Raw genomic sequence first — 17,402 nt, 5'->3', positions numbered from 1 at the left:
TGGTTTCGTGCTAGGTTTTGCAGGATTGCTTTCAAATGACAGCTAAATAGTGTAATACACCTTAGTCTTTAGAGCAATCTCTTATTGTGTGGAATATAACTTAGATTATATGGGGATGTACTTGAAAAGTCAAAGGAAGGAGTAGTACCTTCCCTGTCTCTGAGTTGTGGCGTGTAACAAGTGAAAACAACATTAGTGAAGGAACAGTGCCTTTTGTTCATACATTTTGCTACTGCCTGTCCATCTGTCCACTGGAATGAGCCACTTATCATGCTTCTGTGTTTTTCCCTTTCAATTTAAAGAATTATGAAAGGAAAATTCATTTTTTGGTGTCCTTTTATGACAGGTAGACTGGAGACTGTGGTCATTTGGATTAAAAACGTATCTATCACCACAAGCTGACAGGTTATTATTATGTCTTCTTTGAATATATGAATTTTATCCCTACATGTTGGAAGTGTAAGAATGGGAAGTTTTTATATAAATAATTATCCTAGTAGTGATGTACTGCATACAGTTGCCATATTTTTTCACTTTTACAGCATTCTTGGCCTTATCACCCATAACATAAATCTTAGGCTCTCATATTTAATACAATGCGTAGGATCACTGTGCCCGTATAATGTACAGTCAGCCAATCCCGCATCATCATTTGGCTATCATTATTTGTTGTCCTATGACGGATGTTTCATTGATGTCCTGTTTGGGATTTGACAGTATGTTTGATGCAGCCATCCAGGGGTAGATGAGAGTGGCCTCCTTTAGATGTTCATGCTGATCTCCACAAACACCCTCAGTTTATTAAGCTTCCAACTGTAGGCAGTTCAAGTTTTGAGTGTATTGGTGTTATCTTGGTTGCTCATAATTTATTTTTTAGAACTCCAGGCTATTCCATGAAGCAGCAGTGATACAAAGACTCAGTTACTGTCAGACCCTCTACTATGTAAAGAACCAGTGAAGGAGCTGGGGCAGCTTTGATATATATTCTAGGGAGGTGCTTAGCAGAATGCAGGTGGATTTTTATGCTAGGCCTTAGTCCTATCATGATAAAAAAATGTAAAGCCCAGTCTGGTAAAATTATCAGTTAATGCATTCTCATTAATTGATCAGGTCTGATAACTCAGTTTGCAGAGAAGCCTGCGCTTGTACTGAAACTAGCAAGACACAAAACTTCTCAGGATCAAACTTGTGTGTTAATTCAGTTTAACAGTGGAGGCCAGTCTTTCTTTCATTGCTTACCCAAGGACAGTCGACTTAATCAGAACTTTTAGATCTGCAAGAAATAAATATTTGATCCAGACTTTATACTGTTGAAATAATTGAAGCGAATCTGTCATTAAAACACACTTGCAATTTGCAGTGTGCAGTATGGAGATGCTGCTCTGTTCATGTAAAGCTATGCACGGGCAAGTCTCTCAGAGACCTCTTACAGAAGAAGAGGTGACCATGGGTTCAGCATGTAATAATTGCAGCATATTGATACAATTGCTTTAGCATTGCAAGTAGTAACTTCCTTGTTCTGAATGTAACAATTGGGCTGGTTCACCTTTGTTACTTTAGACATTTTTTTCTAGAATATGCAGGATTTCCTTCTTTTCTCTTTGTGACTCCCACCAAAAAAGAAGGCGAAAGATAAAACAGTAGAAACCGTATCAGGAATTTGTGGAAAGCTCATCCTACAAACTTGCTGGAGTCATGCAAACATGTTAAAAGTGTAAGTCATTACTTCCTGACCTTTGCTGCTTATATCCAGAGGCAAATCTCTGACATGTAAACCCAGTGGCATGACTAGGTTTGAATTACACATAGTAATATGTGAAGAACAAGAAACTGTGAAAAGGCAAAAGTTTGTGTATTTTTATTTTTGGAAAAATCTGTAATCACACATTAAAATACAAGACAGACTAGAAAAGACTTAAGCTGCATAGGTTTTACTTCTGTAAATTATCTGATTTATCTTGGCATATGATAAATTCGGTCGTCAGTATCATACCCAAATAACATACTCAGCTATTTGGTTTGGCTATTTTTAATTTCTAGTGCTTCCAGAATCAAGATAGACAAACAAACAATGAGTAAAAATGCAAAGGAAGAGGTTCTTTTTTTTTTCCATTTTAAAGTATTAAGGGTCTTCCAAGTGTAGAAGCAGCCAGGCTCATATCACTTAAATGCTTTAGTTTTTTTTGAAAAAAAATAAAATCCTTTGATGTTAGTGTGGTTTTCTTTTGGTGTACTAGGTTATGGTAATCCACCTGCATCTCACATATCGGAGTATCAGGACCTTGGACCCTCTGAAATCACAGGCTGGGTTGGAGGATAACACCATTAGCTAGTATAAATTTGCAAAGCTTCAGAGTTGCTGATCTATTCCCCTGTACCCAAGGTTTTGACCCATGATAAATGGCAGATATGCTGTGTTTGGAACAAATTTGATCTTACTTTTTTTGCCTACTCTTCCCATAAAAATAACAAACCCAACACTGCTCATAAAATTACCCAGATGATTTAAGCAATTTGTGAATCAAGCAGTGATATGGGAGGAGACTTCTTCAGAATTCATGTTCGTCTTTAGAACTGACATCTCTGTTCATGGATGTTTCACAGCAGTTACAAACTTGTAATAATTTCTTTTGCCAGGGATTTGTTTATGCATTACTCTTTCATATAATGCAAACTAGCACACTTTTTTGCATTTTGTAAAATATTACTGTTCTATCAAAGCAATTTATTTTCCTGGTGTTGTCTGCCTCTTCCATTTTAAATCCTTAAAAAAACCCACCCAAAAACATAAAAACCTTGCACTATTCACAACTACACATTGCTCACACATCACCCTGTGTGCTGGCTAAAGCTGTTCTTGCCATAGGCTTTATTTTTAGGAAGGCTACACACAAAGAAATTGGGATTACTCAAACACAAAAAATGAACATTTTAATGTAGGAATAAGAAGATATTTAGTTTAACCTTAAAATAAGTTTCCTATTTAGAAGAAAACTATAAAAGTAACAAAGGTCCCATTTTGGAAGTTCAAGGCAAGTTCCCTTCTTAGAAATAAATACTCAGACTTCCAAGGCGTTTTTTCATCAAAGCCATGGGGGGGGAAAAAAAAGAAAAAAAAAAAGGAAAAAAAAAAAAAAAAAGAAATAATGCAAACTATACTGGATTGGGATTCCCCAGGACCTTGATTCTGTTCCATGTTGTGTCGTTGGCCAACTGAGCAGTGTTGGGCAACTCTTCAGCTTTCTGTGTCTGGTTTTGCCCGTCTGTAAGAGGGAGATAGTGGTACTGGGATATGCAGTTGAAGATCTGTGTTAAAATCCTTAAGTGAAGGATGAGCATTATTAATAAACAGTACCACAATACTCTTATTAGTAATACTTATCTAGGTCCCTTTTTTCCTTTTTATGTTGACTTCAAGAGGACCTGTCAAGGAGCTCTGTGTGGCAACTGGGAAGAAAGCTAAGTCACCCCTAGGGCCAGCGGATGAGGGGCTGCTGGACTGGGAGCAGTCAGCCACGGGAAAGGGCTGGTCCTTTACTTTGTTTCCAAGTCCCACAAAAGTGACTGGGATTTTTGTCATCATCACACAGCTAAGCGTAAGACCGTGGCACTCAGGAGACTGTTGTAAACCACTTTGAATTTTTGTCCCTACCTTTTTTGGTTTCTTACGGCTGTCTGCATCTCATAATTTGAAAGAAATATATTCTCCCTTGTAGAATCTTACATTTCACTCATTTTAGTTTCCTTAGCAAAAATACAGTTTCAAGCCCTTGATATGAGACCGTGACAAAGTGATTTTATAGCCAGTACTGTAAGTGACTAAACTTGACAACAATTGTATTTTATGACAACCTCTGCTTTCATGTTCAGAGCCTACTTTCCTATCATCAGCTGCATTTTGTGTTGTGGGTTTTTTTAATTATTTTTTTTTTTTCCTCTTCTTTTTCTCCCCTTTTCCTCTCCCCTCCTCCCCCATGATTTTTTTTTTCAAATGTGAGCAGTTCTGTATCTCTGCACTGACTGGAAACAAATCCTTTTACCGGGGGTGCATTTTAATGGGCAGCATGCTTCACTTAAGTCACCAGAACCTAAACTGTATAATACTCGATTTTTTACCAACCCAGAACCAAAGCTTTTTCTTGAGAGTGATGTTCATAAGAGTAGTGGAAGAATTAGTATTACAGAACTAAACCAGATTAGGAAGGAATGTGAATTAGATTTGGTAACAGATGGTGCCGTGGAAATTAAAGGTGCTTTGCGAATGGAAGCGACAGCAGCTTGCCTCTTTTCCTCTCCTGTCTCTCTCTTTCATGCGCTTGATAGACGGGTATAAATCACAACAATCCCGTCTTGACAGCCAATTTCGAGAATTTGATCTGGTTAAAGACATGGCTTTCCTACTCCACTCACTGAAACCGGCTGCTGTTTTATTTTTATACAGCACCTTGTCATATTTAGGAAAGTGGAATCACCTGCCTCCCTTTAATGAAATTTTCTTTAATTACAGTTTTAGCTCTTTAGTGTTAATTACTTTTCCATTCAGCCTGAGTTCTCAGGCTGTCTCATAGGAATGTATTTCTCTCCCCCACCCCACCTCCCTGCACTATTCACGCATATGCTTTCATTTTTCTAAAGATGCATTTCGTTGTTGGAAGTTGTTGTCAGATCCATTATAATTAGATCCTAATTATCAAAATCATCATTATTGTGTGGGAAGAGGAAGCATTGTAAACAACTGTTAAAGTTATAGGATCTTGTTTGACAGAGGAGAAACCTTTTGGGATATACATGAATAATAAACAAGCAAACAAAAAGTCCTACTAAAACCTGTGTCAGGGAAGCATATAAAGGTCTGGGTAGCAAATGCTGTCCTTGGAAGGAAGATCCACCCAGGTTATGTTTCCCTACCTATTCCTCCAGTCTAATCCCACATTTTTTGGAAAAGATCAGAATAGAATGCCCCTGCTTCAGTTTGCTTATGCAAATATTCATCTTTGCACCTCTCATTCAGGTATCCAGATACAAAAATCACTTTTCTGATGTGTGTCAGGATTGACTTAAAGTTGCCTTAATACAATTACTTTTTTGTGTTATAAGGCAGCAAGTATAAATGACGAGAGTTCTGTGATGCATAGAGATGTGGAGATGCTTCTGCTGTACACTAAAAGTCCTCAGAGTGAAAGAGAAAAATAATAGACTAGAACTAAAAAAACCCACGAAAAATCCAAAAACCTCTCGAAGTAAGAGAAGATCCTTTGAGCTGGCAACTAACAGTTGGTAGAAATAAAGCTTCCTACTGGCAGTCAAATCAAATGTAGTAACAACTCAACGACTCCCTGCTGCTAGCTGACAGCATGGTGTAACACACTGGGACAAACATTCACTTAAACACTGATTGCAGGAAAACGTCATTTTCCAACTCACAAAGTAGCTTTTTAGTTGCTTGTGCGTGCGCACGTGTATGTGTAAGGGGGGATTTAAAATCAGTGGCGTGCGGCTGGGAGGAGGATGGGACACACTTGGGAGCCAGCTGAGTGAGGGGGTGGGAGAAGGATCATTTGCTTTGTAAGTTTTAGTCCTGAGTCTTTTAAGACGCTCGCTCTCGGATACTGTTTCTGGTATGTTCTTTCTAATCGCTTCTCCGATTTAACAGAGCTTGGCTGACAAATTATAATTCTTCGGTTATAAAGTTGTGAGGGATTATAAAATCAGTGAGGGAGCTGGGTGGGGAGACAGGTACATGGTGTGCACACACCTACACTCTGCCTTTCAGCGATGGAAGGAAATTGCTGCTAGAAATTGTGAAAAATCTGATGATGCAAACTTTGACTCCTTCCTGAGACTGAAGGCATTTTTTTGTCTTCTTTTTCCTTTTGGAAAGTGATGACTGACAGCTACCTCTCTCTGATCTGTAGTACTGGCTTTCTGACTGGTGCAAGTAACTGCTTTTGATGCTGTAATCATTTCAAAATAATCCCTCTTTAGAAAGCCTGTTATGTTCTTGAATAAATCTTGACTTATTTTTGTAGTTTTATATTTTTCTCCCTTGAAGTAGCTCAATGTAGCATTTCATTTTCTTCTGCTCTTTCAGTTGATTTCTCTTAATAAAAAGAACCCTCACAATTAATAATTAGATGATTCCTTGACACCTCCCCGTGTCCTCTGGGGGCTAGAGATACCAGGTGGACTCCACCTGATACCACTAGAGTACAACCACAAGTGAAATCATGTTCCATCACAGAAAAACACCTAACTTCTTAATCATAGTTTTTGCTTTCCTCCAACATATGACATGAATTAGTGTTAGTCTGCCGTTTGAAAATAGAGTAACAAAATCTTACTCTTCCTGATCAATATGCTGATTTTCATATGACGAGGCTCCACCATCATTCTAGTAGCCACATCACAGCCTTTTGGCTGAAACTGTTTGGGCATGGGAAATCTCTTAGTGGGAGTTTGTGCAGCCTTCCACTCTTCTCTTGCTGCAGAGCTTGTTCGGGGCATGTTGCATACTGTAGCAACAAAAAATACATAACATTAGGCTAGAAGTTAGTAAACAAGAGAAGGTAAGTTTAAGGTATTCTAATGAGACGATTGCAACTTCAAACTGTAAAAATGTTAGAAACACAGGAGAGAAAGAGAAACCTAAAAATTAAGTAGGTGTATGAAGTATTTACTGAAGTTTTAAGTTGTATCAGAACCATAAAATATACACAAAACACAAAATCAATATATTCCTTCTTTCTATAACTTTCAGGCATTCCAGAACGATTTTTATTTAAAGTGACATCTACTTCTTGTGTTCTCTTCAGTATTTGCCCCCCCCCCCCCCTTTTTTTTTTTTGTTCATCATGGCATACCAAAAAAGTATCTATTTCTCCTTAAAATACATGAAATCTGTGCACATAGGCAGGTCTTTTCTGCTGGAAACTTCCTGTGGTGATGGCATAATACAGCTAATGGGATATTTGTTGCATGCACACGTGCAAAACTAAAAGCCAGGTTTGGGATTTTTAGATCAACTTCATTTTTTGCCTTTCAGTTGTTTGTTGTTTATGTGTTTGTTTTTGTAAGCATGTTGTGGTGACATACATTAGATGCATTGGACAACTGTGTCACTGAGGGCTGGCACCTCTTCAGATGTCTGGTGTCTTGGCTCAAAGGTGCAAAGTCTTTTGAGTATTCTTCCCTATTTACTTTTTGTTCCCAAAAGAGGACCCGATGTAAAGAGTAATTATTTTGCAGTTTGAAAAGATTTAAATGCTGTTGGCTGTAAGTGCTTCAGCTTTTAAATTCAGAAGAGTAATGTTACAGTCTGTCAAACCATAGGATCTGTATGCTACAGAGCTTGTGCATGTCTAAGGATACATTTAATTAAACCAGCATTAGTGCATCTATGCAGACTTATTAAAACACTTAGTTTGTCTCAATAATATTGATTAAATAGCAGTAGTTTGTTTAAGTGTATTTTTGCTATTGCTACATTACTTCCAAGTAATCAGGGTAATAGTCATCATCAGTGAAATATCACGTTAGTTATGAAGTAATGCTATGAGAATTGATTTAGACTTGGCAGGAGATGAAGGCTTTCTGTCATACAGTGCCAAAGCCCGATTTGGATTATTAGAATGAGAGTTTTAAACATAATTTCTGTTCATATAAACAGGGTGTGTTTTATAGGCTTATCGGTTATTCCATACTCTGAGTATCCATTATATCAAGGAACACCTCAGACAGTTAATTATGCAAAATATCATGTAAGTAATTACACTGTATTATTATGCATTTAACAGTTTTATTGATTTGCCAGTTGCTCACTTACAGTATTTAGAGCTATAAACAAGAGATGCTCATCGTCAGTTGAAATAGGTCCAAGGAAATGAGCTAAAGATAAATGACACTAGTATGCATTGTTGCATCACATGTAATCCTTAAATGCAGAAGCTGTCAACAGTGATAATTTGCAACACATTGGGGTATCTCAGGATCATTTCCTTCTTGTTAACAAAGTTTATCAACCAGGAAGCACAGGGAATCAACTTGAAATAGAAAGGGAAGCAATAATGAATTCATTTATGTGTGGTGGTGGTGGGTGGTTAAAATAATTCACCCTCATTTTGGAGGGTCTGCAGTAGCTGCAAATCAGCCACGGTAAAATTTTGCTTTTTTGAAAGCAGCAAGGAAAACAGATGAAGTGCAGCCTGACAGATTAAGTGCAAATGTGAAGGGCCTCAGATAATGTTTTTTTTTTTTTTTTTGTTACACTAAAAACGACCACACAGTAGCGTAGGCTTCCACTGCCTTGTACGTAGGAAGTGCTTTAGCAGAGCTGGGTAGATCGCACACAGGGCAGCAATAACTGTTCGGGAAGCTGGATCCTCTGTCAGCAATCGTCAGCTAACTCAGGCCACTGCTGGTAACAACATGATGGCTTCAAGCCTTGCTTCTTCTGTTCCGGCTGCTGGTGGCTATGACAGCTGCTCTGGAAGAAGTCATTGGCTTGCTTTGCTTTCCCTTATCAAGGTGAAATGGTGAAAGTGTCAAGAAAACAGAAAAGAAAGAAGAAATTACAAAAAAACAATGAAATGTTCAAAATTTATTTAAGTCCCCCACATCCAAGAAAAAAACCCAAACAAACCCAAGCCTCCCCACCGCAGCCATTCTGTTTTGCACAGGGTATTCTTTACATGATTGTGCACGTGTGTTCACTAATAAAGACCTAATGCTTAATAACAGTTTTGTTTGTGCATGCATGGGACAAGATTCAGAATACTTTGCAATTAATGTTCTCATCCACTAGGTTAACCAAGCAGGCCTTACGATATTTCTTATTAAAAGCAGAAATCCTTTCTTTTCCTTCCCCCAACTAAGCCAGTGCACCTTAATGCAATGATGATATGTTAGACCCAGCAGTTGTCAAAGCATCGTATTACTGTGATGCCATAATGACACCCTGTCTCTGTAAAGTAGTCATGTTTTCTCAAATCACACGTTGCACCATTGATTTCTGACATGACACTTCATTCAGTCACTTTCCTTTTCTTCGGCATCTCCATTCTCTGACAATAGCAGCTGGTGCCCATTTTCCTACTAAGTGATTCACATTTTGCCACTTTACTTGAGTGCAATTAGCTGAAGCAGAAAAAAATGCTCCATGTAAAGCAGCTCCCCTGAAATTGTTACTCAGCTCTTTAACAGGACCCGGTGAAAGTGTTGAGGTGTTGTCGTGGGTGTCGGTGCGAGAAGCAACATTTTCATTTCTTTCCACAGAAACAGTTTTTCTCCCTCTTACATTCAGAGAAGCAGAGTGTGGGAAATCACTGGAACATGTTGCACTGTTTTCCGTCTACTGCTTTTGCTGTGGTCCTGTGAAATGATACCGAAAGTAAGCATGGTATTTGAGAAGAAATGTGGCCTTTATGGTCAAAGCAAGGAGCTGGCTTCCATTCCTGGCTCAGCTATAGACTTAGTGTGTCACCTAGACCATGACTGACTTTGACACGTTGGTTTTCATAGTTAAAATATGAGGACAACAAGTTACGACCTTTTTGGTTGACATCCATGTGAGTTAGAGGAATGTATCGGAGGAAAATCAGATGGATTGCACTGTTAGCGTAAAAAATACCTAGGTGTGCATAATAACACTTGCCCTGCTGATGCTCCTACGTGGTAGCTGTCATTAAAAATGTCAACTGCTAACAGCCTATTCTGACATTTATGGAAATAGTGTAATTCTCTCTTCGGGAAAAGAAAAACTTCATGTGCAAATAAAAGTGTTAGTCTATAATAAAGATGCTTACTCTAATTATTATGACTAATTATTACTGAAACGACCAGTGCAACTATGAAATAGCGAATGATGCTGTAAGCAGAGCTTTTCCTACTTGAAAAGTGAGCATGAGGTGTGTTCGTGGATTTTGAAGTAGTGGTGTGTTGTTTTGACCTCCTTTAGGTATTGGTAATAAGGGAAACGAGGGAAAAGTCACCTTCTGAGCCAGCTGGATGTATGGATGGAATATGAAGAGTTCCCAGTGGCTCAAATGGCAAGGCTTTCTTTTTTAAGGCGATATACTGTAATCAGATGCAGTTAATTTTTGTACTCCACTTGTATATTGATACTGATCTAGCCAGTGTCAGCACTGTCAATATCATTAGTAATGTGGCAGGCAGATGGAAATATGAATGTGATTGCATTAATAAATTCTTAATATATTCAACTTTTACAAGCACATAGCATTACAATTTATTCACTATTGTTTAAGACCGTTTTAAAGCAGGAGTTGCATATTGAAGTGCTCTGTCGTTACACTTTTCTGCCAGCAGTGACTGACTTCAGGTCTTATTTAAATGAGGAAGTTACAAAGTAAATTTAGTAGAGATGTGAGGAGTCATGCTATATGTTGCATATTATTTGAGGCTTGCAGCACCCTATGTAGTTTCTTTTGTATGTGGGCATGGAAATGCTTCTAGAGCTAGTGAGTTACTTTCCCTCAAGTTACTGAAAGGGAAGTTTACCTGAGAGCGACCCGTTGTTAGAAAACTTACGTGAGAGCAGCCCACCACAAATAGAGCTGCCATTTATTTGACTTAAAATCTAGTAAAAAAACCCACAACAAACCACCAAAAAACCCACAACCCCACCAACGCTTTAAAATAAATACTGTACGTTTTTATATGACACATGTTATTTCTATTCATAAACCTTAACTAAATTTAGATTTTTATTAATCCAATGTGACCTAAAATTTTTGCATTAACAGCACAATGTGGAATTGGGCTTATTCTCTTTGAATGCAGATAAAGCCATCATCTTGAAAATAGCTCTTTCTGACAAAAAGGTGTTCTTTTGAAATAAAGTCTTATTCACTACATTCCTCTTAGAGTTAATGTGAATTTTAGTGCCTCTAATTTTAGATTGAAGTGAGGTCTAGAATAAAACCCACTGGCTGACAATTGAATTTATAGATAGTTGTGAATATTTCAGGCTTGAATAATAGAGCTGTAGAATTTCAGACACAGAGAGGAAGAGAGAATTAAGCTCCAACTGTAGTTTTAGACTATAATGCAATGGTGTCTAGGAATTCTTCAGTGTAACGAGCTAAGTAGTAATTAGGAGGGAACTGAGGGAGGGATTTTACAGAGATCTAGCTTAGGCATTATTCCAAATGTTCAGCATGATAATTTGATGGTGGTCACACCTGCCATCCGTATAAGATGGCTCTTGAATTACTTTCGTTCAGATGCGGTACAGTAAAGAAAGGAGTGAAAGCAGTAGGTGTCTGTTGCCCACCCACAGCTGGTACCCAGCCTTGTCGCTGGTTTGCCTTTGGGGGATTGAGAAAGTTTTTGTTCTCCGAGTCAGGCACTGTTGTTTTTGCTTTTCCTTGGTATGGTTAATGTTTTAACTGCATTTCTGCTTTGCCAGCGGGGACCAATCCGGTCTGTACTGTTTAAGCTGTAGCTGAAAGCAGCTCTGTCTTGGTTAGTACCTGAGTCTGCTACTTCAGAAGCATCAGCGGACTGGCTTTAGCCTAAGCAACGCTGGTGATCAGATTTTAATGCTCGTGGAACTGTGATTATGTTTTGGTTCTGACTGCTTGGAGTGGGAGATAGCCACTTCTGCACTGACTAAAACTACATGCATTTGGACGACTAATTAATTGCAAATGTTTTTTTCTGGGAAGGGGTGACATTTGAGCTCATTATGGCGCAAATTAGAGAAGAAAAAAAATCAGCTGTGGGAGTCTTAGACGAGAATGTGCCATCAAGCTGGTTATGACAGACTGTAGGCAGTGACTCCTATTGCTGTACTTTGAGATTTTATCTACGGAGTCTTAGCAGAAGGAAGGTGAAAAGAAGCCCAAGTACCTGTTTAGTCAATAAAAGGACCTTAGTGTTAGTATATAGAAAAATAACGTAAAGAATAAGTTGGTAGAATGTGTAAGTTAATTTGATACTTTTAATCATAGCTGTATAAAATTCAGTGTCAAAGAAAGAGGAGAGAGACAGAGCGACACCATGTTTTAGTACCCTAATAACTTCTAACTCTAGTCTAAGATCGTAATGTATGTGAGAGCGGTCCAGTAATTATAAGGTAATAAGTGGAGTGGTGGTGTAAGTGCTCTAAATTAAAAGGAATTCGCAGAGCTGCTGTAAGTCAGTGCCGACCCGCTTTCTTTCAAATGTTGACTTGAGAGAAGTGCTTAGCCCAGAGTGCAAGTAGAGAGACAAGAGAGAGCTATCTATTAATTACAGCACTCATTAACAGTGACGGCTACAAGGCAGCAGATGCAGAAGAAAAGGCACACGCTACTGCAGGCTGGCAAGGGGATTTCCCCCCCTCCAGTTCTTGAGGAAAGGACAACACAAGCAGGTGGTCCATGTAATAAGATATTTTCACGGCTTTAACCTTCCCATTTCCTTGGTTTATTTGCTGACACCAGATATCTTGCTCCTTCCACCTCCCCAAAGAAGTACTGATTTTAAGTGTGCAGGTTAACGTTTCTGCACATCAATCTAGCTGATTTCCAAAATTCACGTATTGTTTGTTTGCAGTAGAATTTTACAGTAAAAATCACAACAATTGAGAAGTCTTAAATAAGATCCATGAACACTGATTTTAGGGTAAATATCATCCTAAGAAGTTATTTTTATTGAAGGGGGTCAGGTTCTGATCTCGGTTACTCTCACTAGAAAGGAAGGCAACTGTCTGGCTTTATGTCTGTTTTCCATTGGTGAATTTGATTCCAGATCTTGAGATGGAAATTGATTTTATTTATTTAGGGTTTTTTTAACATGAAAAGATGAAGAAGCGAAGACAAGAAAGATCTCAAAAATTACTTCAGAAATTTGAGTCAGTCATATTGTCTGGAGTCATGGGTTTGCTTTGAAAGCCTGAATCTATAGTTTCAGGTGGGTGGCCTTTTGGGATAGTTGCTTTTTGGCCGATAACGTTTCTAGAGAAACGCTCGTAACTGTCATCTGTGCTTTGGCAGCTTCTGAGAGTACTGTCAGGAAAATGCTGGGTAGGCCATTTGCTACTGTGGTCTCATAATCACAGCTGTAGAAAATGAAGATAGTATCTGATTTCGAGCTTTCTAATTATTATTTTTTCCCTTGTTCTCCCTAAAATGCATATTAAATTCATAAAAAAAACTTGGGAATGGAATAGACAAAGAAGATTAGTTTTTTCCCTGATAGAAAATACTGATTTGTCAGATCAGATGTTATGTGGTTTTATTTCAGATGCTTAATTCTCAAAACATAAGCACTGAGAAGTAAGACAGAATCTCACGTTCTGAAAGACAGAACTTCTAAGATTTCCTCTTTTTAAATCCAAGAATGGAACACATGGAATGTCAGATCCTATAGAGCTGCAGATGTATGGGATAGTGGTGTAATTATTACTGGTTAGTCTGAGGATGATGGCTAGAAAGTAATTGCAGCCAGAGCTGATGAATCAATTTACTTAGATTTTTGTGAAAACGGAGTCCAGACTTAATTATTTGTTAGGGTTCCCAGCTGATGTGCTACTCTGTTACTAAATAGCTGTATCTATAATAAAGGGAAAAAAAAGAAAAGACTCTGGGAGACTTGCTCTTCAATTCTGGGATCAGATCAATAGTGGATGGATACATGTTTCTGCCAAGTGACTTGACAAATATTAATTACAGAGCAGAACATTTATGTGATCAAACTTGGAAATATTTGTTCCTGATAGCGACAGAATTTACAGAAAGGAAGTACTAGTGAAAAAGGAAGGCATTTGATAGCCAAGTCATCTAAGAAGATTTTTAAAGTTTTTTGACTGGCTAGATGACAAGTTCAGAATTTAGAATTGATGTGAAGTTGACACACAGCCTAGAGGGCAGGTGGAGGGGACAACAGACGGATTTGGTCTCTTTAAAGTTTTTGTTTACTGCCTGTCTGGAGCTTTGACAAAGCTCTGTCATGCCCTTATGCTGATTACCTTCATGTAGAACAAGAGGTATTGACTAATGAATGAATGATGTGCAGTCCCTAACCCTTCCAGAGCAGCCTTAAAGAGCACTGCCTTTAATACACAGATTCTTCTTTCTCTCTCTCCACTACAGGCTTCTCTGCAGAATGTCAAGCAAAGATCGACACATTGATTCTAGCTGTTCGTCGTACATCAAGACGGAACCGTCGAGCCCTGCCTCTCTGACGGACAGCATCAACCACCACAGCCCCGGTGGCTCCTCAGACGCCAGCGGGAGCTACAGTTCCACCATGAATGGACATCAGAACGGGCTGGACTCACCTCCCCTCTACCCTTCGGCCACAGGGCTTGGGGGCAATGGGCCGGTCAGGAAACGGTATGATGACTGCTCCAGTACCATCGCTGAAGATTCACAGACCAAGTGTGAATATATGCTGAACTCGATGCCCAAAAGACTGTGTTTAGTGTGCGGTGACATTGCATCGGGGTACCACTATGGAGTGGCTTCCTGCGAGGCCTGCAAGGCTTTCTTCAAGAGGACAATTCAAGGTTGGTTGTTCTTTGAACTTCTTTTATTCCTTTTCCTCAAAGTGAAATAGTATGGTCCTTGACTGTACCTTTTCATTTGTCGTTGTGTTTGGTCCTACACACATTACTCATGGAAAAGCCACTTTGGGCTTCTTTGAGGAGATCTGTCTGTTCTGTTAAGCCCACTGCTACATTTATTTTGATTATGAAAAACAGAAAAATACTAGAGCCATCCGGTGCATGTTCAGATTTGTCTACAGTGTATGAGTTTCTCATGGATTCCCTTAAATGATTGTTGTGAAGAAAACTGTTTTCTGAAGGCTGTCATGGATGCCTCTCAAACACACTTTGTGGCTGGCACACAGGGATTGTGCTTGGGTTTTTGCTCCTAGTTACACCACTGCCATACTTAAACTGGATTTCTGCCACAATTTATTTTTGCTAAAGCACCAGTGCATTTAAAATTGGAACAAAATGCAATGAAGACGTGCTTTGTGCATATCAGTGTATTAATAATTGGTCTTTCACCCATACAATACACAGTGGCCCTAATTGTTCCTGAACACAGGTTCAACAAATATCTCTGTAAGACCACACTGTAAGGACAGTAAGTTGGCAGCTTTTGGTCTCTGCCCAGTACTTTGTACTAATCTACTCTTGATACCTGTTACAAATATGCCACATATTTTGGCATAAATTAGAATGAATGGGGTAATTTGCATGACCACTTGTTCTAGCTTCAGAACCAGTGGAGACAAAATAACCTTCTACTTTGATTTAGATATCATCCTTTCACATAAAATTGAAGGTGCTTCATTTAAAGAACACGAGGCCAGGCTTGGCCTGTACAGGAATATAGTGTCACATTAAATTAAATTCAAACTTCAGAGACTAAAATTGGGTTGCTAAGTCCAAATTTAAGCTCCTCAATAAACCTGCTTGATTTTCATAGATGTTGAGGACCTGAAATTGTCAGGAAAGACCAGGCAATCTGATGGTATACTTTTCTTTTTAAAAATGAGTGATGATAAGGAATATAAAGTTAGTTTCAGGTTGTAATTTCATGTAACCCCAAATTTGAAACATTTCTTCAAGTTCTCTGAAATATCATTCTTTCATATTTAATGTAAACTTAATAAGAAAAATAATGAATGTTTTAATTTATCCATGGCTGAGGCAATGGCCGTTTTATTCTGCTCTTGCCCATGTTATTACTGTGGGATGTGGTCCTTCCCCCTGCAGGAAGTTCCCATTTTATTATGGCCATGTAGCCACTAAAAAGAAACATTGTACTTCGTTTGTTCTAATGGAGCTGACTGATACAATGTTTGCAACCAGTAAACAAACATTCCTGTGGAGGTTCCTACTGGCCTGGGTTCCTATGTAAAATGAGCTCATACGCAGAAACAGTATGTACATTTCAAGTCTTTGTTTTGGAAAAAGTAAAAAAAAAAAAAGAGGTAGGTGATTTCACTTCACTTTCAAGAACATTTTCAGAAAAGCTCAAAAAGGTTTTCCACTGAAGCAGCTTGTATTTTGTGATTGCTAAGGTTCAAGCACCAACTTCAGCTGGCAAGTCTCTTTTTAGAAATAGTATTTACTTGCTATGTAATAGCTGTCCTACAGAACTGAAATGATGCAAGATTATTTTAGTTGTATTTTGAGCATTGAAAAATGCCACAGAAACAACTGATTCAAGTGTTGACTCCTGGCAGTAATAGGTAGACTGCAATTTTACACCACACCACCGACAGCAAGTTTCTGGGCATGGAAGCACAAGACAGGGACGTCATTCTCCAGATTAGCAACCTGGGCTTGGCTACACAGCTCAAGTTAGAACTGGCAGCTGTGCAAAATGTCTCAGTATGGTTAGAGTGCTAGCTGCATTAGCAGGTGACAGTGCAGTGAAGAGGTGAAGACAAAAAAAAAAAAAAAAAGAAAAAGAAAAAAACAAGGAAAAAAAAGCCAGTAAGGCAAACCCAACCATCCCATGGAAAAGCGACAATGAAGAAACTAAGAATAGGAAGTATGTTACCATCGTAATGTCATGGTAGCATCTTCAGTGATAGTGCTGACTGAACTGACACACCTACTAGGAGTTTTCAGATACCACCCAAAATAATGGAAACAATGTACTTTGGTGAATCGAACCATGGATTGTGGTAGGTGACAAGAAATATATAAGAAAAAGGTACTGCTCATGTTCTGAATGGGCAAATTCTGCCTTTAGGCTTGCATGAAGGATAATTCCTTGGAGGATTTTTTGCTCTAAATGATTGAATTTGGTCCCGGTGTTTCCTAGAGGTCGTTCTTCCCTGTACCATTTCACTTCCTGGTTCATATCACATCGTTTCTCTGCTTGCTTTTAAAATAAGTTGATTACTACATAACTGCAAACATGAAACCCCCAAGAAATTTATAAATACGGAGTAGTAAACCAGACTGTTTAAAGAGTCAAATACTGTAACTGTGCATATGTAAGGATAATATATCTTGGCTCAAAGAACTGCTTATTTTAAACGCTAGTAATTTAATTGTGATGGGTACTTAATTTATAGATTCAGTGAGAAAGAACATTTGACTTTCAAAACTTTTTGTTATAATTTATATAACAGTTAATAAATTAGCTCAGACTTGTAAAACTGAAGTGCTACTCTTGTTGAAATCATGGGCAAAACTGCCCTGACTTCAGTAAGAGCAAGGCTGAGCTGATAAAGTTAGATTATGAAGCACATCTTGTGTTCGTGTCAGGCCTGGTGTCCTTTCGACTAAGTCAATGGGAGTCTTTCCATTCTTGCCATTTCAAAGGGGTCTTTTGAAATCTCAGTAGGTGAAAGCCAGAGGCAGCTGTTCAGAAAGCCAGCACGGTATCTGTACACCAGCATCTTGTATAAGACAGAAGTGAATATCACAG

At 38.5% G+C, this 17,402-nt stretch overlaps 1 protein-coding gene across 17 annotated transcripts in view; it reads left to right on the top strand.

Annotated features, from left to right (window-relative positions):
* ESRRG (estrogen related receptor gamma) overlaps nucleotides 1-17,402 on the top strand; it is a 406,798-nt gene that overhangs the window by 264,191 nt on the left and 125,205 nt on the right. For all 17 annotated transcript variants that reach the window (XM_080408468.1, XM_080408460.1, XM_080408454.1 and 14 more), the window contains one exon: nucleotides 14,094-14,509. In XM_080408468.1, coding sequence (XP_080264594.1) covers nucleotides 14,094-14,509 — 416 coding nt within the window. The remainder of the gene's footprint in view (nucleotides 1-14,093; nucleotides 14,510-17,402) is intronic.

This window comes from Falco punctatus (assembly GCF_963210335.1).
Source record: "Falco punctatus genome assembly, chromosome: 12".
In the NCBI taxonomy this organism is placed as follows: Eukaryota; Metazoa; Chordata; class Aves; order Falconiformes; family Falconidae; genus Falco; species Falco punctatus.
Note: the sequence above shows the minus strand (reverse complement) of the source record. Positions and strands in the feature narration are given on the sequence as shown.